Below are 27537 nucleotides of genomic sequence, written 5' to 3' on the forward strand. Positions count from 1 at the left end.
TTAGTTCCTTCACCTTTAGTTAGTTCCTGTCTTCTATCCCATTGTAGATTGCCAGAAATATGTTTTGCCCTGACACTTTTTATTTTTTGATGGAATTTTTTGTCAGCTGTCAGGTTAGGTGATGATGATGAATGAGACCCTTGCTAGGGTGAAGGTATTAGGGTCCATGTTATTTTGATATTATAAATTATAATTATAATGTATTTACTCCACATAATGTTACATTTTTTATATTTAGGATTTACGCTAAAAATATGAATAGTGATCTTATCAAAATATTTTAAATGCCACAAATATATGTGTCTTTCTATGTAAGAAATTTTACCCTTCTTTTTCTCTCACTTTCTGATCTTCAGTTTCTCTCTCTTTTACTCATTTTCTGTGTTTGGCAAAAAGCAGTTTATTGTTGTTCTGTTAGATATATTTTTAACCTTCCTCTTCATCCCAGAGAAAGGATGCACACTTAGAGAGTGCCATTGGAGATTAGAAACCATCCTCTTGCACAAGTGTTTTCCAAAAAGCCAAGATCAGCCACAGGCAATGAGAATCCCATGTATATCTGAATGTTTTTGCATATGTCAGAGGAACTGTTTAACTCATCCCAGATAATTTTCATGTTAAAAGATTGTCATCTCTTGAACATTTTTTCTCTTGTCTTTCACATCCACCCACTGTCATTGCCTCAAATCCCCTGCTCTGACAGTGCAGAGCAAAGAAAGGAAACAGCAAATCCACTGAAAGAGAGTGGATACAGGCCCTAGAAACTATGAAACAAAAATAGTGACCCAAAGGCATTGGTTTGAGGCTATACCTTAAGTGCCCAAGGACATAGCCAGTGATCCTGAGAAGTGTGAGCCTGGGTATTTTGCCTCGAGTGGTGAGTGGTGGGTAGTGACCATGGCAGTTCGTTTGTTGTATGTTCCAGAAAGGATGACTAACTGAGTTGGCTGTTTAGTAAATCATAAAAGCCATGAAACTCATTCTAGAACTAAATAAAGCTTCTCTATAGATAGAGCAATGGAGACCAATTGATTTTATTAAGAACCCCTGAAGTGATGGATAGTTATTACTACATCAGCAAGAAGGATCATGGGACTTTCCACTTTCTCAGTGGGTAGACCCAGACAACAGTGGATAGCAGTATGCCAAGGTCACAGAACGTCTACTGTGCTTAGTTTTCTGAAGAGGCTAAAGCTGAAAATGAGAACCCTTGGTGTTTGGCCCTTAAGCATTTCACTCCCTGCAGGTGATTAAGTACATTTATAACAAAACAAAATAAAGCAAAACATGCTTTTCCTTCCATGTTTATTATATTTATCTTCCTTTGGCTGGGAATGTGCGTGGCTCTGAATAAACTGAGCAGCATCCTGATGTGGATGCTCCCTTAATCATCCCTGAAGAAGACCAAGCATCAATTTATTTAAGTGCCTCTTAAAAATCTATGAGTGGTTGGTTGGCATCCTGTCATTTCTAAACATGGTAAATTTACTCTGCAGTTTTTACAGGAATGACAGTGAAAAATCATCTGACTAGTTGCCAAAGATCAGAAAACCTAAGAATCACATTGTTCTCAGGAAAACTATGAAACTACTTGCTGAGCAAGACACTTCGTTTTTTAATCTATACTCAGGCTCAAAATGAGACTTATTTGTTCACACTGGTCAAACTCCATGTCATTTTCTTCAAATATTATATTTTCTCCAAATTATTATTCTCAAATACCTCAGAGAATATAAGATTCTGTATATGACATAGGTAAATACCAGAAATATACCATAAGAAGGAACATAAGTTTGTGGTATTACTTTCCCTATTTGAAATTATTTATGGGCCTTTGTGTGTGAATGTATAATTAACTATTTTGGAAATGAAACATGTATATATATTCTATAACATAGTGTACTTCATATAACATTTTTATAGAGATTATCTGTGGAGTCATGATATGTTTAATAATTTTATTTATTTATTTATCTATTTTGCTCATGACATCCTAGGTAGATAAAGCTAAGCCATTTTACAGGAGAGAAAACTGAGATCCATCTCTGATCTTATCTAGTCAATTCACAGAAGACCAAGATCAAAATTCAGTGCTACTGTCACTCAGCCATGACTCCTGTCCTAAAGTTAGGGAAAGAGGAATTAGCATTAATAGGCTTAATACTCTCAAACAATGATGAAAAGTAAAGAGAAGTAAACCAAGTACTGTTCTTTAACTCGTACCTATTGATTCACTTATAAAAATTCAAATTTGCATTTTATTGCCTTTAAAATTGAGCAGAGAACCAAATTAAACAACATCAGTACTAAGACAGATGACAAAATCATGATGCCAAAAAAAAAAAAAGTCTCCAGAATCACCAGACACACTGGATTCATAATTGCCTTGGCATACTTAGAAGTGACACAAAACTCTGTTTCATGTTCTTAAATTATGTCAGATGAAAATAATTTCTCAAGTGTTCAGTACTGTGCTTTGAACATAAGAAGTATAGGCTATAGCACATGTTAATTCTTTTCATGGTTTATTTGAGGAGCCATGACAATTTTGATCAAAACTGTGTGTGTGTATGTGTGTGAATACAATAGTGTGTAACTACAAGAGTGTCTGTGTGTGTAAATACATATTGTGTATCATACAGTTTAGAAGTTAAAAGTTCATCATATACATACCTACTGCATATAGTATTGTCCTAAATGTATAATAGTTTTGGAAGAATCAAGATTATTGTGACTCAGTTTCCTCAATCTGCATCTTTGCTTGCTATAGGCAGCAGAATTATGCCCAGTACCTGAGGGTTTCCTTGTTTCTTATAAATCCTCCTGTAGGGCTGACAGTCATTTTTGCACTTATAGTTTTGGAAGTCTTAGAGAATACTTGTAGGTGAGAGTCTGGTTACGTAGAATGAATATAATAATAATAATAATATGTTTTAATGTTCAGTACAACTCTTCAAACAATAAATTGGAATCTATCAAGAGCAGAGCACATTTATGTAACACATTTTATCCCACAACCTGACTTCTTCCAATGTACAGTCCTTCAGGTACCACAGAATTCTCAGAGGAGCTTAGCCTTTAACTTCCCAATCTTTACTTCCCGCCTTCTGGACTTCAAGCCAGGAAAATGAAAAATATATACATATAGCTTTTATTTACACATACCAAAAATATTTGGCAATTCCCTATCAAGTAAACTACACTAGTAACTGTGCCTTCACTGGGATTGAAATACTGTATTTGCATATGGGCTTCAATGGAATACTTTTTTATACAACATCACAACATATAAACGAAAAGCCTTTTGTCTCAAAAAACAACAACAACAATTATATTGAACAGTTTCCAAAGAAAACATCACTTCCAGAAAAATATGACTACCATATTTGGAAAAACACAGATCAATCCATTATTTGAGTATTATAATACAGATTATATCAATCCTACTTAAGGTTAACGCTAAGGAAAATTTTGAATCAATAATCATTGTTTTGCCTTTAGATTTTTTCTACTCAAAAAAATATGAACAGTGTAACAATAGTTTATAAAATTCATTAAGTGCATTACTAGTGCCTAGCACTGGGCTTGGTAGCTTACTTGCATTATTGTGCATCTATGTAATCCTCCCAAGCAAGTTAAGTGTTATATTTTCTATTGTTTTTACAAGAAACCAAACAACAGTGCTCTCCCTCCGGGAGGTTAAGTATGTTGTGAAAAGTCGCACAGTGAGCTGCAGAGCTGAACAGACATAACCGTTTTTAGGCTTGCTTCTCAGTGTTATGTCTGTATTCTTGAAACTATTTTAGTTATTGAAACTATTGCTATTTCAAATACAGTATGCTAGTTCATGTCCATTTCATATAAAGAAATTAGGTTATGTATTAAAATTCAATGGTTGTTTTCAGGGAGTGGAACTTTGAGCCATTGTATGTGTTAATGCTACTATCATTCAGTGTTATTATAGCACTGAAATGGAAGGGTGGAGAATTTAAAGAAAAAAAAAGGTACACCAATAATCTAGCCCTGACTTTATTCAGTTTATTACCACTGATAAGAAAAGCCTGAGATTAGAAAACTTTCAAGAAATTAGTATCCTGGAGCCGAAGAAGAAATCACTCATCATCAATTCAGTGTTGGAAGTGAATTCAGCATGCAAAGTGTTGTGCTCTTCTGTCAAAGTAGCACCAGAGAGAAGTACATGATCAAATATATTGAACCAAATATCACATTTGTAGATTAACATTAGATTATTTGTTTATAGGTTTACTTAGAAGATACCACTGGAGTTTTTGAAAATTTTATTTTATTTTTTTATTATACTTTAAGTTCTAGGGTACATGTCTAGGGGTGGAGGGCTGGGAGAGGAAGAGCATTAGGAAAAATACCTAATATAAATGATGAGTTGATGGGTGCAGCAAGCCAACATGGCACATGTATACCTATGTAACAAACCTGCATGCTGTGTACATGTACCCTAGAGTTTTTGAAAATTTAAGTAGCCTAAAATTGTCCTAGGCTAATCCTAAATCTTAATCATGATTGAGATTGATGATGAATCAATCAATGGTTGCTATTTGGTGGAATCATCAATTTTAGGCTAATCCAAAACATTTCAACATTTCAAGTTTTACATAGTGGCCAATCTGTAAAATGATCCCCATGTAAAACTTGAAATGTTTTGATAAGTTCAAGAACCTAGGCATATATTTGATGTTATCCTCATATTTTAAAATATATGTGCACAGTATTTCATAGATAATTCATATAAGATCATCCACATATCATTTAGAAGAATTGGCATTCTATAAAGTAATTTTTCTATTGTAGACATAATTTTTCGTTTGTGGAAATTCTAAATGTATAGGTAAATTTGAAGAAATAAGTCTGTTTTGCTAAGCTAAGTATATCTATCTGACGTGTGTGACTCTTATGTGCTGTTGCCAACACCACGCTTAATATAGATAATCAAGCTCACAAACCTAGTATATAATATACCAGGTCTTAATTGCATGTGATTACTTTCCCTTTTTAAAACTTCATGTTTTCCCCTTTTTTTCTTATCCTTATAATCTTTTTCTATAATATCATTATTTAGTCTTCTCCTATAGATAAGAAAAAAGAGATCTTCAGAGTGGACAGCATTATTTAGTTATTATCCTTATATTATTAGTAGTAAATGGATGTTTTTATACGTACAGATCCAAAAGGACATAGTAATAAAAAGAGTGAGTGGCAGGGTAGGAGTGGTTTACATATACTAGAAGGCCTTAGAAGCAGGAAGCGTAATTAAATCTGGTATTTTTGGCCGGGCGCTGTGGCTCACGCCTGTAATCCCAGCACTTTGGGAGGCCGAGGTGGGAGGATCACGAGGTGAGGAGATCGAGACCATCCTGGTCAACACGGTGAAACCCCGTCTCTACTAAAAATACAAAAAATTAGCCGGGCGCGGTGGCGGGTGCCTGTAGTCCCAGCTACTCGGGAGGCTGAGGCAGGAGAATGGCGTGAACCCGGGAGGCGGAGCTTGCAGTGAGCCGAGATTGCGCCACTGCACTCCAGCCTGGGCGATAGAGAGAGACTCCGTCTCAAAAAAAAAAAAAAAAAAAAAAAAAAAAAAAATCTGGTATTTTTAAAAGTAGCAGTGCAGTGGAACAATTGAGAATTGGTTTGACAAAACAAAATATCTAATGCCTATTTTAGGTGATTGTAATAATATGTGCTATGAAAGAATATTTTCTAAATATCCAAAGTATGTGAATATTTTAATTATCTATTATCCAGTAATTGGGCGCAAACCACTACTAAGTTGTTGAATTGTTTTTCTATCTTTTTAAGCTAATAATTTTCATCATTTTGTTGTTATAAAATAATTATTATTTTCATAATCACAAGTATATAAAAGGTTTAAAGTAAAATTTCTTGTTATCCCACCATGAGACATACTTACTCCTAGCATTATTATTCTTATATATTATAGTTTCAACATAAATATGATCAAATCATATCTACATTTTTAATTGCTTTTCTGTGTTACTCAATATTATTGGATATAATTTTAAAGAGTCACATATCATACATTACATACCTTAAATTGCTTACCTAATCTACTATAGATTTTCGCTATTTTGCTGTTGTGAATGATAGAACTCTGCATTCATTTATTATTTTCTTTGGATTCATTATTTAAAATGGAACCACTTTGTCAAGACAAAATATTTAAAAATGTTTAAGTCTCCAAATCCACATAGCCAAATTGTTTGTCAGAGCAGAGGTGCCAGTGTAAGAGATGTCTTACAAATGCATGTTGTTTTTAAATGTTGTGCTTAATGTTGTTGTTCGTCAAAAGTCTTATGTTAAAGGAGAGTTAAAGAGTTGGTTTGCATGCCTCTGCTTATATATACAGTACACTATAGAAGCAGAGAAGAATAAAATGAATTTTCCAAGGGTGTTACAAAATTTGGAACAAGAGTTTGAAATATGCTAATAAAGAACATTGGCTACTTAGCACTGCACATATTAAGTTTATAAGGTATAATAGTCTCATTTAAAAGAAAACGAAGTGGTATGAAATGACAAACTGATAATGCAAATTGTGAGATACACTTATTTAAAAAGAAGAGCATAAGACTTTCCTATGTTCAATAAAATACATCCAAAATGTACATATTTTAATTGAAAATGTTTGAAATATTAAGGGAACAGTGTCATTAGATTTCTCTAATTTGTTTGATTATTAAAATGCTTTTGATAGGTGTCTTACACCATAAACATAGTTTATACTGTTGTGCATAGAAACTTTTATTTGTTGAGATATGCATGCATACTGATAACCACCTTTCAGTTACTTAGGGTGAAATTCAAGACTTCTCTCTATGACTCTACATATTCAGTAGAATTAAATTCTTCATTTATATTTGGAAAATAAGGGAAGGATTAAGGTTAACTATTTGGAAGAAAAGTAATAAATCCGGTCTTAAGAACCTGGCAGTAAGGTAAATTATTAAAATACTTCAAGATAAGAAAGATTAAAAACAATAATAATAATAGGTACTCATCTATTTCAAGCTTCGAGGGGAAAAAAAACTAAAATTGGAACTGAATGACTAGAAGACAAGAGTTTGATTATCTTCACTCAGCCACACTGTTTCTCAATTCATGAACTGTGCCTAATTAAGGAACAATGAATAATTAATTCTGACTTTTCAAAGGTTTCATTGGAGTTGCCAAGAAATTGACCAGAAATGCCAGTGCTATTCACTACACATGAACAATAAGTTTCACAGTAGTTATGTGCTACAAATTGTGGAAAAACATATTTTACCTTCAGTAGAAGAAAGTATTTTTCACCTAGAATGAGCATTACATTTATTTTCCATGCTTTTTTGATGATAATATAGAGAAAGATAGAAATAATACCATATGTACTAAAATCTACCAGAAAAAGAAGTTAGGCATGAATGATGCCGGGCTGTAAAATATATAGTAAAGTCTAGTCATCATTGATTTGATAAATACCACAACCTTTTGCAGTTTTGAGAATGTTTTCATCTAATTACATTCACATATTAATACATTAAAAGTTACCCATTACCATTTTAAATAAAGGTCTACAATACATTGTTTTAGTTCTATTCATTTTATTGCTTAGAAATAATATTGCTATGGTGGTAAATTAACTGTGAAAGGGAGTTGAGTTTTCAAAGCTACAATATAATGGTACATTACCAGTAATTTTTAGTCTAATCACTTGCAATACTTCAGGTATATGCCTCAGTTTGCATAAGTTTAAACTGCAAATTTGCTCTTTAGTGCTATAATCATAAACAATTCTCTATCAAATCAACCTAGAAAAATTTTATTAGATTCACTTGATTTTTTAAGCAAATTTCTAATAGTTACTCTATGATCATTAAATATTTCTGGAAAAATATAAAAGGATTAATAATTTGAACTATTACATTTCAATATTTGAAAAAATCCTAAGGGGTTTGAAATGCAGTTATTAAGGATGCATCTTGCATAATTTGTGTCAGTGGGAAATATTTTTGCTCTAAATAATATTTACATTATTAATTAGAATAAGCCTTTTGATTACTTTTTAGTTATGTTGTAGATGCATTTTTTTCTAAATATATAAAAAGCAAATAAATGACTACCACAAAGAAATGGAAATGATATTTTTAAAATAATGTTTAAATAGCTGTTTTAAAGTTACAATGACACTTGAAACTGAGAAGTTCCCAAACTAAGAAAGCCAAAATTTTCATTTTCACTTTCATGTCTTCCCAAGAGACACTCTCTGATTTAAAACAAACAAAAACATTTGTTTTTGTAACGTGATTAATTTTGGTCAATATAAATAGAAACATAAATCTGATCTTTAAAGATCTTACTAATGTTCTAAATTTGAATGTATACTCCTACTAACCAAATTCTCTTCTGATGTATAATTATAGGATTTAAAATTTTATATCTTATTAAGTGACTTTTTTGTCTGTCCCTGAATTATAGTGATTTATGAATAGCTGTGGTAAATGTTCATTTGTTTATACATTGGTTAATTTATTTATTCAGCCAAATGCCTCTCAGGTACCAGGCATGGTTCTAGGCACTAAGACTTAAGTATTTAAAAAAGACAAGGTCTGTACTGAGATGAAACTTAAATTCTGATTCTGGTTAGTATGCTGAAATCTCACTTTAATGCTTTTCAACCTCAATAAGTCAATCTATAACAAATTCACTTTATGCTCATGAATCAGAAAGTTCACATTCTGAGATCATTTTATTTGTAAATGGACAATTACAGACTATTATAAACAAATACAAACAAAATTTCTGTAAATTTAGAAGTTAGTAAATCATTTCACTTAGCTGGAGTTTATCAGATTACAGAGCTTAGGGATATTAGAAGACACCAAAATAGTATTGATACAATCAACATCTGTATTTAAGTCAGCATCCTAATTTCACTTACTATGGGAAAAAAAATGTGTAACAACATATAAGTATTGGTTGAAAATGTTGGAATGCTTTAAAAAAATCTAGAGAATTGCTAGTGTTTACAGGGACCTGCAAGTCTACACTGTAATATCTTTACAGTGTAATAAGAAATTGAAGTGTCTTTTGACTATGCTACACTGAAACATGTTTAATTTATCTACTGTAAATGGCCTTTTCATTGTAAAGTACAAGTTTACTTCTCTAGAATAGTAATTTCAATATGTCGTATTAGCACTTTCAGGTTTTTGGTTACATTTTAAGTTTGGTGGAAAACATTTACATTGAAAACTAGGATAATTTGTTGGAGGATTTTGGTTCTTTATTTTTGAGTTTGAGGGTCTTCAGCCCACTGTGTACAATACAGAGGAACAAAACTGAGTCCCTGGAAGGATGTGACCAGGCTGTGTGATGCCTGTGGCTTACTGGGCAAATGCATAAACGTGAAATCAAAAGAAGCATGGAGGGATGGTTTCCTTGTCTTTAAAAGAGGCAAAAAATATTTGCTTCTGCACCGAACTTTTATTGTAAGGATTGAATAAGATATTGACACCATGTTCCAAAAATTATACTCAGTTTACAAAACTCTAACGGATACTATTCCAGTTTTTTGCTATTGTCTGCTCATCAATATTATTACAATTTATGTACACATATTTAAGGAAAGAAAGAATGCTTCTCATCAAGATTTGAATTATACATTTAAACTTCTTTATTTTCAAAGTGCTATTTGCTTATTTTGGAGCTAGGAGTAAATGATAAGTTTCTCTTAATTACTGGTCACTCACATTACACAACAGACTCTGTGAGTGGCTTCCTAATGACTCAAAGCATAATGAACCCAGCAGTGACAGAAAACCTTCTAGGCTTCAGAAGTAATACATCAGATATGACAGAGACCCTTTAATGAGAGTCATAAATTTTAACAGTCTAAGTCAGAAGCAAACGTTTTAGCACTTCCTCTGTGGATGAACCCAAGTCCAGATCATTCACTGAGTTCTGTGGTCTGCAATGACAACTGTGGGAAATTAACAAGGAAATGGAGCCCTTTCCTTTAATAATACCAAATGATTAAGAGGACCTAAAAAAAATCAATTGACTAATCAATAGTGTGTAACTGCTTGAAGCATTTTCCCCATGCTAATCAGCCATTAAGTTGTTTAAACTAAATACCTCCAGTTTCTCCAATTACTGAACTGATTTACAAGACATGGTCAAGAGTGTCAGAGTTTACTGGAGTCAGATTCCAGAGCGTTTGTTATTGGAGGAGACAGAAAATAGTTTTTAAGTGATCCTCTCTTGCTGTACGGTCCAAAGACTCTTAAAAGGGAAGGTGTGATAGAAGACATTCTGTCGGTTTCCAGACATTGGTGAATTAATGTGTTACTGTCAAGTTCTAAACATGTATATTTGTTTGAGAATATGGTCAGGAAGTTATTTGAATTCAGGAATAATAGAAGTCAAAAGAACTAAAGAAAACATCTATACAATATATACAGGAAGGCCTTTAAATTTTTTTCTCAATTTCAGCCATGATGAGCAGCATGTAGCAAACAAGACCCCAAATTCAAAACAACAAAAAGTATTCTAACAACATGTGAAGTGACATATCATTACCTACCTGTATATTGCCAGCAACTCTAATATCAAAACCACTTGTAAACTTTTAAGTTAAATGACACTGTGGGGGAAGAACAACACTAAGAAATAACTTTAAACAAGGGGAAAAAACTTTTTTATTGATATGTTTTACTTTGCTGGCAGACCAGAGCAAAGGTTTTGTGAACATTTAAAAGATGAAAAAGGTGAAGAATCCCAGAAGCGGTTTATCTTGAAGCGAGATAACTCTAGTATTGATAAAGAAGACAATCAGGTTGGTTCTCAAGTTTGAGAGTGGCTGACATTGTTGTTTTTGAAGGTGGGCTGACTGATGTTCTTGTCGTCCCTCTGTTGTCCCTGCCTTCCCTGCAATCCTCCCCTGCCTCTGATACCACTGTCCTATCTCCAACCTCCTTCTCCTCCTTGCCTCCCCCTTTGGCATTCAATGGGTAGCAAAAAAAAAAAAAAAAAAAAAAATGTCCTGGTTGCTTTAGCAATGGCTCTGTGTTGGGCTGCATGGGTGGTGCTTGGCGCAGTTTCTGCTGCATGTCTGGGGGGGTCGGGATGCCACAGGCTCCGAGCTGTGGAGTAAAGCTTTGTCAGTCGCATTTCCAGATGTCTGTGTAACTATGGCAGTCGTTCCACTCCCTACAGCTTTGTCCTTCAGTTGTGCACAAATTGAGCTGGATTATCAATACGGACCGATGATCAACCGGTGTAGCTGTAAAGAACAAACCTTGTTATGGTGAGGACAGGTGGATTTTGCAACTATCCTAAAATAAGTCTTCACAGAAAAGAATTGAGTTCATGTTTTAGTCTTTTATCCCCTCTCCTTCCCATGTTTTATGGTCCATGTAAATTGTCTGCTTGTTTTGCATGAAGTGTAGCAGAACTTGATCCTCGTGTATTTTGCTTGTGACAAAACATTATGTTGTTCTAGAGTAGCCTTATTTGTGGTACCTGGACAGGAGTAAAGAGGCTTTACTAAATCTCTTCTTTAGATGGGGGCTGTGGGATCCAGGGTGACTAGAAGAAAGCTAAGTAAATGGCAAAAAAAAAAAAAAAAAAAAATCCCACAAATTTTTAAATGATAGTAACAATAGAAAGTCATATAAATGCCATTACAATTATACTTTGTGTCTCTGACAATCAAAATAGATTTTTTTGAAAATGACTTTGCTTTAGAATTTTTAAAGGTAAGACAATGTGCATCTCAAGTTACCATTTTAATCACTCTCAGTGAGTCATTCAGCCAGTATGTGCATCTCTGACGCACTTTTTGAAAACTTGTTCATCATTTGTATCTCGTTTCCTCCCACTACCACCAAGCTCCACCATGGCTCCTGTTGACTATGAAACACGTGCCTGTGTCATGTTTAGTGGGTGTCTGTTGAGTGGATGGATGGATGTGGTTAGTGCAGAGCAGTTTGTGAGGAATGGAAAGAATAGATGGAAGGAGACTTAAGATTCAGGAAGTAGTTCAGAAAATAGGATAAAGAACAGTCCTCATGCTGGGTTCTTTGAAGCATTACTTTAGAGTTCTTGGTATTGACTCTTGTCAACAAACAGGTTTTTAAATTTTAGCCTGTAAACCTGGGGTCATTCATTCTATGCTAAATGCAATTCGTAGGATCAGTCACTGAATGAATAACACAAAATAGAATGTGAAGTGATAGTGTCCACATCTTCCTTTCTCTTCATTACTTTCTTTGCTCACTTGCTTTTTCTCCAGTCCCCAAGCTTTCAAAATGATTTCTTCCCTCAGCCACTTTGAACTAGCCACTTCCTCTTTTTTCACCGGCATTCTGCCTCCTTCTGAGGTGTCAGAACCACACAGGTAAGCAAGAGAGACAGAGTCCATCAGTGATGAGCCACCATGTATGTGAATTGGCTGAATACCTGAGGCACAGTGAGGTGAACTCATTTTGGAAACACCTGTGCTATTGCATCCAGTGAAGAACCAACCAGCAGCAGCAAACACCTCTCACTACTGCATGTCATGCACACACTTGGTACATGCACCCAACACAGCCTCCTCAGGGAACAGAGAGAATGAGACTTTTCAGGCTCCATTTGTTTAAGTGAACATTTATTATTCTTAGCTGACAGTTGCTTAACCACAGATTTCTAACAACGCAACTTGGATAACCCTCCTGATTTCTTTTTTCTGTTCAGCAAAACAGAATGCATCCATTTAGAGATGACAGACGAAGTAAATCAATTGAAGAGAGAGAAGAGGAATATCAGAGAGTGAGGGAGAGAATATTTGCACACGATGTGAGTAGTTGTTTTAATTGCCTCTTTAGTGCACTCCTTCCATCAGCAGTAAGGCTTCCTCATTCCCCAGACAGCGAGGTGGCAGGAATAAAAAGCCTGGAGCCAAAGAACAAATCAAACCGAAGAAAACTAGAGGTGATTTTGGAAAAGGATCTGGTTCAGGGAAGTGATAGAAACCTAGCCAAGGGTTTGGGCATGTTCTTAGGACATGACTGGTGGGGACACATAGAGAGGTATGATTTTGGTCAGTGATACAGACCTTAAGTACAGAGAGCGGTTGTCAGATTTGAAGAAATGCCTTCACCTCCACATTAGCCAACAGATTACCTACCTAGGGTTGTTTTCTTTTTAATAACAACATTGTACAGGGGAAAGAATTACAAAGAAGAAAGAATCTGTTGATCTCACACACACATCCATATACAACGAGTGTTTTCTGGGTTCTTAGCAAATATGGACATTTCATTACACTAAAGTTAGATTGTTTCTCCTCAATTCCAAATCAGATCTGTGATCAGTTTGTCAAGGGAATAATCATAAAACAAATCCCAACAACAATAAAAAAGGTTGGAATTTTTTATCTTTACCCGCTATGGTCAAGATAAAATGCAATTAATTAAACATTAAAAGGTAAAAAAAAAAAAAAATAGAGGCTGGATTTAAACGCAAGGAAAAGGGCAAGCAACTGCCATAGCGTTTTCATTCCATGCAATCATTTAGCAACCTCCTCAAATGATGTGGGTTCTTCACCCTGCCTAAGTAGAAGTGTGAGCTCCTTGGTAAGACTCCGTGGCCAACGCTGCAAGCTTTGCTGAGTCTGGTGGAATATCTGATCTCCTGCTATGATCTGCTTCTGGAGGCCACACAAAGCCAGCCCAGAGAAGTAGGCTTCAGTGCTTGACTTGGAGGAAGACTGTTGTCCTGAAAAGTTTCAGGCCAAAGCCAGTTTCTCTGATCTTCCAGCTGGTGCTGGTTCCTTTAATATGAAAGTGCAGGGGAGATTCAACCTCCTCCACCACTGCACTTCTTTCACGTTTATATCCCACCCCGCCACAACCCCCGCCACCTTTCCTGAACACACTGAAATAGAATTTTGATGATTGGATAATCCAGCTAAGAGCTCTGAAATTAGGAGAGTGAGAGAGTGAGGGAGATGGAAGTTACCATAGTTGGAGGTCTGGATGCAATTTTGGAAGACTCTGCATATGGGTAGGCTACTTAGACTTTTATTATGGTCAGAATTTTAGATAATGCAAAACACAGCCTGACATATGGTGGGCCTTTAATTGTGTTTGGTGGATACAAGAATGAAGTTATGAGAGGATCTATTCCAGTCATAATAGGATAAGGATGCCTACAGTGGCCTGGGAAGTAGCATTTGCCTGTCTGAAGACCTTCATAGAGCTTCATAGAGATAATTTTTTTTTGAAAGCTAATTCATTTTTTATTCTTATTCTCTCTCTCCTGCTCTTTCTCCTCAAACACACACACACACGCACGAACACACACACACACACACACACACACACACACACATACATTTTCCCTCACCCTCTGGTCCTGGCAGGTCAAGTAATTTATGAATGAGTTATGTTGAAAAGAAAATACAAACCCCACCTAAAATGCACAAACAATATTATGCTCTTTTTAAAGTTGTGTCACATTGCTAGACACTTGACAGCTAGGTGACAGAAAGTCTGTCACTGATGCCTGTCTGTGATGAAGATGACGCCTGTGCTGCTTATTTCATTTGCCAACTCTCAGGTCCAAAGAGAGGTCACAGGGAGACAGGGTCTGCATGACTTTCTTTATACATTGCATTTCCCTACAACCTTGTTAACGAGATTAACAGCTGGGGATCTGGGTTGAACATTTTAGGCAAGTGTTGCTATTTGAAGCATCTGTGCCCACATGCTGTATCAACAGTTTTTAAAAAATAAAAGCACATGTAAATGTGAGAAAGCTTAAATGTCAAGCTATTGCCATAGCTTTTTTAATCCATGAAATCATTTGGCAACCTTCTTTAAAATGCTGTGGCTTCTTCTCTCTGTAGGAATGGAGGTGTGAGCCCCTTTGGTAGCCTCTCTAGTGGCCAGCTTTTCTGGCTTTACTAATTTGAGTGGAGGACCAGCCTGTTTCTAGCATGCCTTTTAACTTGATATCGTAGGGCAGGGGTTTAAATTGGCATCAGATACCCAGACTATACTTATAGAAGGGCTTGAAGGATTCAATGAAATCCCAGACATCATTTGCAAATCATGTTCATGAACATGTGTGCATTTTTTAAAGAAATGGTCCCTATTATATATCATATTCTTACAAGTTTCCATAACCCTTAAAAGGTTAAGACCCTTTCTCTTAGAGGGCAAGAAACAACCAGTGTCTTTCTCTCTATCTGTATAGTTCTGCTAGAGATATGTATTCATACCACTGGTATTTTCTATGTGTTAGCGATTTATTGTCTTATAACAAAAAATTCCAAAATTTGGCAGCTGAAAACAAACAAAAAACACTCACAGTTTTTATGGGTCAGGAGTCTGGGAGTGGTTTAGCTGGGCGATTCTAGCTCAAAGTCTTACTGAGGTTGCAGTTAAGCTGTCAACTGAGGCTGCAGTCACCTGAAGGATTGATCAAGTGGTTATCTGCTTTCAAACTCTCTTACATGATTATTGGAAGGCCTCAATTCTTCACTGGCTATAGGCTGGAGATCTCAGTTCCTTACAATGTAGGCTTCGATAGGCTGTTTGGTGTCTTCATGACATGGCAACTAGCTTCCCCTGAGGAAAGTGATTTAAGAGAGAAAGAGAGAGAGAGCCCAAGATGGAAGCCACAGCCTTTTATAACCTAATCTTGGAAATGATATGTCTCCCCAGCTATGTTGTCTTGGACACTCAGATCCACCTTGGAACAATGTGGGAAGTACCACACAAGGTTGTGAATATCAAATGGCAGGGATCATTGGGGGTGACTCTGTTTAAAGAAACTATTACTATATCCTCTATTGACACAAACATAAAGCCAGCACACTTTAGGGGACCTTCATCTAGTACTTCCAGATCCCCAAATGATCATTACCAGTGCCCAAATGGCTGAGGCACAAGATCATTCTTTCATAAGATGATAATTACAGTATATTAAATCAATTAGAGAACAAATGCAAAGAATCCAGCATAAGGAAACTATGTTACAGAACTCTAATCTTTTTCATAGCTGGTCTTTAGTTTAGTTTCTTCATAATTTGAAAACAGAGCTAACAAAGCAGCTCTCCTTGGCAATTATTATTTAAGTAGTGGAGTTATTCAAACAGGTTCAAATATTGCTTAAATGTATTGTTTTGCTACTTGAAGTAAAAGTAGAGAGTTCAGAAATACTTCCTAGTATTTACAATTTAGCAACAGTCAAATTTATTCTAATATCAGAGACATTCTTGAATAATGTCCAAATATATCTTGGTGTCTAAGGGGCGTGTGTTTGCGTGCGTGGTGTGTGTGTATGTGTGTGACAGAGAGTGATTGAGACAGAGAGAGAGAGAGAGTACTTTTGTATGCAGGCACATAAAATATGTGAGTTGCTTTGGGGATTTTCCAGAAACAAATTCAAATCCACTTTGAGAATTTTGACATCTTGAGATAAGACACATTTCTTCATTATTTGAGAACTAAATAGTTGTAAGTCAAAACAACAATTTAGAATTTAGTACCCAAATAATAAATGTATTTTTTGTAGTCAGTATATTTGAAATGTTCTTTATTCCTTTGGCAAAACTTTATATTTAGGCTTATTTTATGGTTAATTCTATGCAATGTAACTGACTTTGGAAAGGTTAAATTGATAAAGTAATACACTTGAGAAGGTATGTTTTGCCTGGAGGCTAATTTCTGAAGGATATTTGTGTATAAATAGGGATTCAGTGAAGAGTTCATCTGTGGTCCTCCTAGCATATGCTGGGACTCCTCTTCAGTGGGAATGGGTGATAAGGGCATGTGGTGCCACCAGAGTTGAGGGTGGGATGTGGGAGAGAACTCTATAACCCATTAAGCAAAATCATTTTTCTTCTTTTAAAAAGAAGCAAGCCTTTTATATCCAAAAATGCATATAAGTGACAGCTTTGAATGTTGCACTTAATTACTGTGACAATTTTATCTTTCTCTGCTATTAAAATTTGCAAGTTATTAATACTACTTTTAAAAAAGTTTATTTTCATCAGCTACTGAATCACAGCCCATAACCATATCTATCTTATTTATGAAAATGTAGTTGAGGGGATAATGAGATAATTTTTAAGAAACTTTCCAAAGAAATCAGAAAAATACTGGAGATGTTATTGGGCAAGGTATTTTTTATTTAAAAAAAAAAATTTTGAGACAGGGTCTCTGTTGCTTGGAGTACAGTGGCATGATCTCGGCTCACTGCAACCTCTAGCTCCTGGGCTCAAGTGATTCTCTCACCTCAGTCTACCAATAGCTGGAACCACAGGTGTGCACCACCATGCCCTGCTAATTTTTGTATTTTTTGTAAAGACAGGGTTTCGCCATGTTGCCCAGGTTGGTCTCGAACGCCTGAGCTCAGGCGATCTGCCTGCCTTGGCCTCCCAAAGTGCTGAGATTATAAGTGTGAGCCACCACTTTGGCATGGGCAAGGTATCTTTGACTTACTTGTATCTTACTTTTTAATACAGAGTTTGGGGTTCTTAACTTTTCCCCTGATGCTATTACATTGAGTCTGAAGAGGTCACTATGTCTTTAATTAACTCCTTCAGAGAAATAGAGTCTCAATAATTCCAATATCCAGACAAAACATTATAAACACAATCAACTGGTTTCCAATTATGAGAGCTGAAAAGTGGCAACGTATAAACTCATAATGTATATCTGAGCTAACCTCACTTTCTTTTACATACCTTACTTGACTCCAGCCAATAGTAAAACCAAATTAAAGGAAATAAAAGAAGTCAGGACATTTAGTGTACTGTAAAGAGCCCTTCATAGGAATGCCAATGGCACATCATTTTTCCTTGTTTCCCTTTCATATATAAACGTCAAGATTTTTAAAAAGATATTTTCCAAAAAGCTTTATCTTTTAATTGTCTCTTTTTGCTTTTTCTTAAATGAGGTTTTTGCACACTTGAAATTCAGGATGCATGTTAAGCGCAGAAAGGTTAAAGCATAAACTATTCTAGAGACACCTTCACTGAAATGCTCATAACACTCAGGAAACCCCATGTCTAAATCTAGCCCTTTGACTTAATGGAAGGAAATTATTTCTCTAGCAAAATGAAAATAGAAACCAATATTCTGCTTGCCTCTCAGAAGTGGTTACATTAGCAGAATCTTTTAAGTCAATAATTGGTTATTGAAAGGTTATTATTACTTCTTTAGCTTTATTTTATCTTAAAATTGACCTGTTAAGTTTCTGTTTATCCCTTTAACAGGTCATTTATTCATCATTTGGAAAATCTACATATATAGCAGGATGTGTATTTATTTATGTTTAGAAACTCAAGTACTTTGGAAATGGTTTTGTGTTACTTCCTAAATACAGTCACCCTATTATAGGATCACACCACCATATCTTGTCTAGACTTCTCTTTTCTATTTGTTTAAATTTAATTTGATCCACCTTTCCTCAGCATGTAATAGTAATGGAATTTTATCCTCCCTACATTGTGCATAAACACAAAATAGAAGAGAAATGAATGTTCGGTGAATAGAAGCTAAGAAGAAAGTCATTGATTTTCTATGTGAAAAACTGGGAAATATTAGATGGAGCTTGATTTTTTTTAATTAGCTTGTCTTCTGGCCTTCCCCTCTTACTTAAGATTAATAATTGATGGCATTTCTTCAATTATGAGAGTCTTGCAGTCAATCTCTTTATTTCGTGAGAGTTTATCATTACCAGGTAATAATTTCAGGATTGTAGCTTTATGGCTCTCCCATTCTTAGGTGGATCGTATGGAGTTTGCATGCTCTGCTTTGATTTGAACCCTTTCCCTTGGCTTTTGTTGGTTGGTGGCTGCAACTCTGCAGCTCCAGAAGAAACCACTAGCTCAGAATCCGACGGCCACACGTTTCTCCAGCGGTTTCATTCACATCTCTCTTCTTCCGACCTCCATGCCGAACAGACTAAACCTAAAATCCGGAGACGCCCTGAAGGAAAAATACCCTATGCGGCATGAGAATTGCTTACTTTTCTAATCCTAACCTACCTTTTTCCTTTTTTATTTCTATCTTTTGTACCTATTTTTCTTAATTCTTTTCCCCTATGAGGGGCAAATTAGTTTTAAAATCAGGCAAGTATTTGGGATCCCTCAGCATATCCAGAACGTCTGATCCAATGCCTTTTTTTATTTTTCAGTCAGTTTGCTCCCAGGAAAGCCTTTTTGTGGAAAACAGGTAAAGTAAAATTTACTTTTCCATGTCTTTAGAGGAACAACGTCTGTCATGTGTGTTCTGTATATTCATAAATATATATCCCATATATAAGTGTGTGCTTGAATATATGTATTAGCAAATACATATATCTATGCGTACACACATATATATTCACACGTGTATGTTATTTAACACATCTAAAAATTATCTAATTTGGAAAAAATTTTCCCTCAGTTAATTCCAAACAGAATTGTAAAAATTTTTCTCATTTAAAGTCTCAATTTCTGGTCCTTGCAAAGGTAAACTTCCTATTACCTTCACCAGGCATTAAGAATAATAAATATTGAGACATCACAGGAACTTGCAGTTTCATTGGCTTATTTAGCAGTCCACTGGAAGCATGCATATATTTGGTATTGTTGGCCACTTCCTGTGCCCTATTTATAGCTATACAAGTAACAATAGGAATAATATTCTTTCCAGTTTTTTTATTCTAAACAATCTATTCATCTTCATAAAAGACTTGACCTTGAAAATCTTATCTAAACTGGCCTAGATTTAGCAGTGTACCTGGCATAGGAGTTAGTAGGGGGAGGTAGTTGTAAAATAAATGGGTTATAACATTTAAAGAAAATCTTGGAGATAAGAGCAAAATTTTTCAAACTTAATATATACGCTTCAAAAATCATTCTAAATTGACATATATATTAAAATATCCCATTGATTTAATTGCAGATACTCAGGGCAAATTAAGGAATCCACATTAACTGCACTAATCACATTTAAGAGGCATCAAAATGGGCAACTTGATTGGAAAATATGGTGTCTATAAATAAAGTGGTGGTTAATTTTATTTCAGGGGTTTGCTTAATGGGTATTCCTATACCATTGATTAAATGGATACTGATTAAATGCCAGTACTCAGAGAAATTTAAACTGGGCATTAAAGATGATTGGCTTAAAAAATTCCATCATTCATATTTGCAGTTGGAAATCTTCAAGTAAGGTGACTAAACCCCTTAATAGAATAATCTCTTTTAGAAGAGGAGATAAAATTGAGAAACACATAAAAGGGATTCACAGAAAACTTCAAAGTCCATATATATTTAGACAAATATTCCCTGTTTACATTAAAACCAATCATCTATAAGCATTGACATCTTGCCGGTGATTCTAAAGGATTCCAAAAATACTCTATCTTTGCCAAAAAGATTAAGTGAGCATTTACAATTCAGATTCATGGGAAACCTTATCCTCTAGTCTCCTAGCCAATGATTTTCACTATCTTCCTCCCTAATCTTATCCATTTACATTTGAGTATCCCTTATATTATATTGGATTATATTCAACGTTACAATAATTGGTCACATATATATGTATTGCATATGTTAACAGGTCTTGATGGTCCTGGAAACCAAAAATCGAATTAAGTGACTTCCCTCCAAAAATAAATACATTTCTTGGATACCGACCTCTGGAATGCCAGTATTTCATTATCCCAAAATATAAAGAATAGTTTTAATATATTACTCTAAAAAACACTACTAATATATGTAATTAAATATCTATATCAATCTCTTATCTCCTTTTCTATTCCCTCTACTTCCTCTTTCCTTCCTTTCCCCTGCCTAGCATCAATGTCTTAATCCTAGGGTAGAGATCTTAATCCTATCAAACTGCCATTAATTTATTATGGCAAAATTCAATATTGTGTAAATAAATCTTTGTATGGGATTGATTTGTGCTATAGTAGAGTACACATCCATTTAACACAAGGCATTTAGTACCCTTAGGTTTTATATCATAAAAATCATGTTTTTCATTTCCAGTAGGCTCTTGGAAGACAGTAACATATGCAATGAGACCTATAAGAAAAGACAGCTCTTTCGGTTGGTATGGTTTACTTTCTTAAACTGTGTTTTTTTCAGATTATGTGGTAGAATCAATGTTAAATATTAGTGTACTTGTGTAAAATATATCTGTTTATTTTTAAAAGTCCAGTTATTTCTTTGTAAATCTTATTACATAGCTAGTAGGGAAGTCATACTGAGTAGTATGAGATATGCGACTGGCAATCTATCACTTTGTCTGCAATTCATTAGGGTTCTTCTAGTTTTCTGCTTTTCCGGGGCTAACTTTGGTAGCACACTGTTTTAATTTCCCCAAATTCACTTTAGTAAATTACTCTGAGTTAAATTTTCCCTAACAGATTGCAATTGTACGTACATTCTCAACACTGGAAAATAAATCAATGATAGCCCTATTTGGGTAACTAACTTTTAATTTTATCTGTTATAATATTTCAAACAGCATGTTTTCAAGAGTGAATTTTATTTCTAAAGAAAGATATGAGGTTCCTTCCAATTATAATGATCTACTTAAATTAAAATCTCTGTGGGCTAAGGGGAAAGGATGATAATTTTTTTTAAGTTCTATACTAGACTAGAAGCTCTATGAAAGCAGAGGGACCATACCCATTTTCTCACTGCTCTATTCAATGTATATCTGACATTGACATCCATTGTAGAGCAAAGTGTACACAATACTATAAGTATACTCAGTATCCACTATATATATTTAATGTGTTAATGTGTTTACGAATGTTAGGATTTACCTCCATTGTAGGAATTATTACAAGAACAACAACAACAAAAACTCTTACCCGCTTGAAAGAAAATACTAAGAAAAGTAGATGAATGTTGAAAGAGTGCGTTTTTGCAATAAGTCTGGACTTTAGAACTCATTATGAGTAAAGTTAATTTATCCTATACTTCGATTGAAACAAAAAACAGAAGCTTCTTTTTGGACTTCCCTCACTTTTCTAGATTGAACTATGAAGTTTATGAAATCTTCCTTATGTATCATTAGACAATGAATTTTCTTTTTCACACTTGAAGATTTAAGAAAATAACTTTGCACTTCTTTTGAAAACTCAGAGAAAAGCTAAAATTTACCATTACTCCTGTGCTCACACACTTTGACCTAGTTTGTTTAGGCCAATATAGATAAAACATGGGTTCTTGTCCCCTAAAGGCCAATTAGTTTTACATAATCCCAAATCTGTCCCCAAGCTAGATCTACCATATACTCAGGTTAGCCATCCCAAATATGGATTTCATCACTCATCCAAATCACCAAGCACAGAAACTCAGAAAGGTAACTTAGCACAAAGTCATTCACACAATTGTAAAAGCAATTCAAGATGTACATCATCCTTAACCTGTGCAAAAAAGATACATTTAGACATGAAAAATAAATATTTTCAGTTGTGTTAATCAGCACAGAAGCAGAGCTTAAAAGATATGCTTTATAACTACCTTGGGATGAAATTCTAGTTACTTACAAGAGGGCCAGCTCCAATGACCAGATATCTCATTACTACCGTCTTCCTGGATTCCAGTAGGCGAGGACCAAGACTGGGCTTAGGAGAGAAGGGAAGACACCTGTGCATGTGGTTTTCTACAATGCCTATGATCCCACACCCAAACAGATTTGGAATTCAATACGGGATCTCACTTCACCGCTGTTAAGATGAAAGTGCAGTATAAAATAGAGACGTACAAAATATATTTTAATGTATAAATACCTAGGAATCATAAATTAGAATTAAACATTATTTTTGAATCTCATTAATGCTAACTCCCTAAAGGAGCAACTTAAATTTTCATTTTTAAATGCACAGATTATGGCTTAGGACAGTGATTTGAGCTAGTGAGGTACAGGCAGAGAAGTTAAAGAAATCTTAGGTTGCCTTATTGAGCAGGCTATGTGGCATAAGTCTAAAGGAGCTTCTCATAGCTCTAAAAAAAAGCTCTACAAGGGAGAAGGGTATAGACTAAAACACACTAACTTGAACCCAGAAATAGTGGTGACTGCCTTCTTTACCCAAAAGGCTCAATCACACGGGTATTTACAGGAAGTCTGGATTCCTGCCATGGAAGTGCAGAGTTCATGGCTAAAGAGATAATTGAAGCAGAATTAGTAATGAGAACAAGGGATCACCCTCATATGGAGAGCTTCCATCTCATGCATCTTGTACTCTGAGGCTAAGCACCACTCCCAAATCATCAAGCCAGTGTTTTCCTATAATAAATATTTTAAATTAGCTGCAAATGAGATTATTGTCACATTTCTGGTGCATTCACAGTTGCTAAATAATGATTTTGCTAGAGTTTGTAAAAGACAGTTTGACATAATCATGATTATGGGAGAAGAATGAAGTTGAATTTGGAGATTTAAAGAGAAGACAATCAGAAATGGAACACCAAGCCATTGAAAAGGCTATTCATTTCTCCGCTCTATCTCGCATGGCTTTCTTGAATTTCAAAGGAGTTTAAGAGGTAAAGCCACCTGGTCATTGGTGAAGGTCTGGTCGTTCATACCTACAACTTGGTTTTCATCAAGTGGTTCTTATTTCTAAAACCAGTCATCCCTGTGGTACTGAGAACAGAGAGAATGTTTGTAAAATACTAATAGAGGACGGCAGGGCACTGAGTATTTTCATCTAACCTTCCACTCGAAAGTGCTTTTTGTTTTGTGAAAATTCTGTACCTCTTCCTCCCTTTGCTTTACAAAGTTCCTGTCACAAATCAATTATTTCATTTTTATTTCTTGGATCCATTTACCTTCTTATGTTTGGCTGAAATAAAAGAAAAAGTTGAGTGAGTAAATTTAAAGCAACCCTTAAATTTTTCTTTGTAGTCTGTACAATTTTGTCAGTGAGTATTTCAATCACATGTGTGCACTTCAAACATCTCAACAGCACATTATTGTCTTTAAAATATTTTTCAATGAAGCTACCAATGACATCTGAGAGATTTGAATCAAGGCTTAAATATGCCACATTGCGAATATGAATTAGGTGTTATATTTACTGATCGAGATTTATATTCCCTTTACTTATTTATAATCCATTAAAATCTTAAGGTATTTTACTGATGCATTATTTTTATCTTCAAAGAAATCTTTGAATTTATTAACAAAGTTATGCTTTAGACAGATTGGAAACCAATGAAAGTGCAAATTTCATCAATTTTCTCTATAAAGCACATGTAATTTTGCATATTTCTGAGAGATACTCTAAAGTCTTCAAACTTCACTTCTGACTATTGGATCTCTTCCTTTTTCTATTTGAAGTTTGAACAATTGTGTTCTTTCACCTGAGGAGCTTTTTTTGTTATTTCCATTGTTCCCCTTGGAAAGTTTTGTGTCAGTGTATAGTGTTTACACTGTTGTTATTTTCAAAAGTTTTTCTACATGAAAAGAATTAAAGGGTTCTTTCCTCTGACCATGAAGGTTAAACTCTGGGCAAAATTCGTATCATAGGTTAATAGAGTAATTTCCGTGATTTCTACACTATCTGTCAAAGCCTTGGTGATTTCAGGTGTGTATCTCATAAAGCTGGAATATGAATTAACAGCTTCTCTGGATCTGTGTGCATTTTTCCATTGACAATTATTTTGTGCTAAAGAGAGAGAAAAAGTCTCCTTTGGTGGGAGTTACTTTTAGAATCATTGAAGATCACAATTACTTCTGAACATTAATTAATTATTGATTTGAGTCAGGAGAACTTATCCCCCTACTCTCTTTGCAAGAAAAATTAACAATTACATTTTATACCATGTCTTTCTAGTTGTTTCTCCTTCACCGACAGAGGGATCATGTGACATTTCTAGGTTTGGTTTTTCTGTTAGCAACCTGTGTGTTATGTGTGATGTTATCTGTCTATACATCATCAAAGTATTTGTAACACTGGGAGGCAACTGGTTTAATGAAAAGGGTTGGTAGGAAGGGTCTTGTGTGGATGACCTTCCAAGGAAAGCCTTGCTCTGTGCCTACCCACACCATTCACGTAAGGTAATCCTGTCCCTGTGCATCTTTCTGGTGGTCATACTCCAGGGGCAACAGAGATGGCTCGGGGAGAACATCCGGGAGTCGACAGAGCAGCTCAGAAAATGAACTCAAGTGGTCTGACCACCAAAGGGCCTGGAGCAGCACAGACTCCGACAGTTCCAACCGCAATCTAAAGCCCGCCATGACCAAGACGGCGAGTTTTGGGGGCATCACGGTGCTGACCAGGGGTGACAGCACTTCCAGTACCAGGAGTACCGGGAAGCTGTCCAAAGCAGGTAGTTAGTACTGAATGTGTTTATGTCCTGTGGTATTTTTTGGATTCTACACAAGCCATATGGTCACCATTCCCTCTGACTTTCAGTTGACTGATAATGATGATATTAATCACAGGGATAGCTGGAAAGAAGGTACAATTTAAATAGGCTACTGCCTCTTTCCAGTTATGTGCCTAGGTCAAGTTATTAACCTCTCCAAGCTTCAGTTTTCTCATCTATAAAATGTAGGTTATGTAATGCTATTCAAACCCAGCTCAGTAGACTTAGTGTTTGTGTATTTAAGTACTTAAGTTTACTTACCTAATTTAAATTTACTCAGTAAACTTAAGTTTAAATTGCATTATTTATATAAAAATGATTACCGTGGCACCTGCATTACAGTAACTACCTAGCAAAAGTTTGCTATTGCTTTTAAATTTAATAATATTAATTATTCCTTAAAAACACACTGTACAATAATTATAATATTAATAGCTTTTGTTCTTGCATTGGAAGGCTGTTAGTACGATCCTGGGCCTATTTTTTTTAACCATCCTGTGCTTCTGTTTTCTTCACTTGATAAATAGAAATAATAATAGTACCTATATTGTAGAAATATTATGAAGACTAAAAGAGTCAGTATACACAAGGCAACTTGAATAATGTCTGACAAGTTATAAGCTCCCAATAAACTCTATCCTTATTCATTTTTATTATTGCCATTTAATATTTGCACCCCTGCTTTGCAGATAAGACAGGTGAGTGTCAGAAAGGTTTAGAATTTCCAAGTTACCAGGTGCTTGTATCTTTTTTTCCAAGCGAAGCAAATAACGTGATTCTGAAGTAGGTTGTTCAAGTTTGCATGAACAGTCTTTGGAAGGTGAGTGATAATGAGAGATCTAGGAGAGCCATTAACTTGAAACAACTTTAAACTGATGGAAACATACACCACAATGCTTACATGAGTCTGCAAAATGCCCTCATGGTCTGCCACTTCTAGCTCTTCTGTCTCCCAAAGATTATTCTCTATTGTTTTTGAATTATTTTCAAATGTTCACAATTAAAATACTTCCTAAAATCTCAGGAAGGTGACAAATGACCGTTCACTGGCACTCCATGAGCTGAAGTTTGTGATTTTAGTATGTAATTGTTTTTGCTTTGTTTTGGTTCTGTCCTAGAAAATCAAATACCCTGACACTCTCTTGGGTGGGGGGGTTGAGAGTTGTGATTCCGTCGTATGCTCTGGGTGACAGATTGTACAGGTGGAGCATTCAGGATCCTGAAGTGACAGGTGAGTGGGAGGCCAAGGCAGGAGTGGGATGAAGAATGGAGAACCCCAGTTAGAGTTTAGACACGGGCTGCCCTGGACTGTGGATATTTTCCCAATTAAACTTTACACTTATGTTAGGTCCTAGGGGTTCCCCACCTCCATGCAAAATCTGGGTTCATTTGCTGATGGTTTGACATAATTAGGTTGTTGACAAATTCCTCCTAAAAATTATCGCACATTTTTCTATATAAGGAGAAAGATAACAGCATTTAGTTACAGTCACTACATAATACACACACCCTGATTCTCAGAAAGATTCAGATGGGTTCACACTGCCTCTCTGCAATTTTTATTCACTAATTGGTGAGTTCTTGATTTCTTACTCTAATTAATTGCTCTCATATTCCACTATTGTAGCAACTGAAGTAAAGAAAATCCACTGTGGTACACTTGAGCTCTTGTAAACTAAGATAGGTTTAATAGTTTTAAATTTCCTTAAGATGCGAAAACCAAGTACTTTAAATGGTGCACTTAAAAATTCCAGCACACCAAGAGAGCTCTTAAAATTTTTAAATTAATAGTCATTCTCCATGCACCAACCCCCAATCACTTCCAAAGCAAAGCTCTTTGGAAACATTTAAAACACTTCAAAAATGTTAAAATGCCATGTTCTTTGAAGAATGATTAGAGATTGTAAGTGCTTCAGATTTTTTGTTCTTTTAATCTAAGTGTCTCCATTTGAAAACTTGTCAAAGTGCAGGCATGGAAAGGGAATAAAAACTTAAAGAAGATCAAGGTAGGATGTCAAAACAAACTTACAATTTCCCAAGATGGATTTATGAAGCAAAGCTGTCAGTTTTGCTGTCATGGAGCTTCAGAAGAGCACCAGTTTTCAGTTTTCTACCTAATTGTTCACAGT

General features: G+C 35.2%; 1 protein-coding gene across 2 annotated transcripts in view; it reads left to right on the forward strand.

Moving 5' to 3' along the window:
- The window catches only part of ARPP21 (cAMP regulated phosphoprotein 21), a 157916-nt gene that overhangs the window by 58609 nt on the left and 71770 nt on the right, over positions 1 to 27537 (forward strand). For both annotated transcript variants that reach the window (XM_025375233.1, XM_025375234.1), the window contains 5 exons: positions 10759 to 10867; positions 12769 to 12870; positions 19225 to 19262; positions 21071 to 21130; positions 25140 to 25369. In XM_025375233.1, coding sequence (XP_025231018.1) covers positions 10759 to 10867; positions 12769 to 12870; positions 19225 to 19262; positions 21071 to 21130; positions 25140 to 25369 — 539 coding nt within the window. The remainder of the gene's footprint in view (positions 1 to 10758; positions 10868 to 12768; positions 12871 to 19224; positions 19263 to 21070; positions 21131 to 25139; positions 25370 to 27537) is intronic.

Source organism: Theropithecus gelada, chromosome 2, assembly GCF_003255815.1.
Source record: "Theropithecus gelada isolate Dixy chromosome 2, Tgel_1.0, whole genome shotgun sequence".
NCBI classification, from domain to species: Eukaryota; Metazoa; Chordata; class Mammalia; order Primates; family Cercopithecidae; genus Theropithecus; species Theropithecus gelada.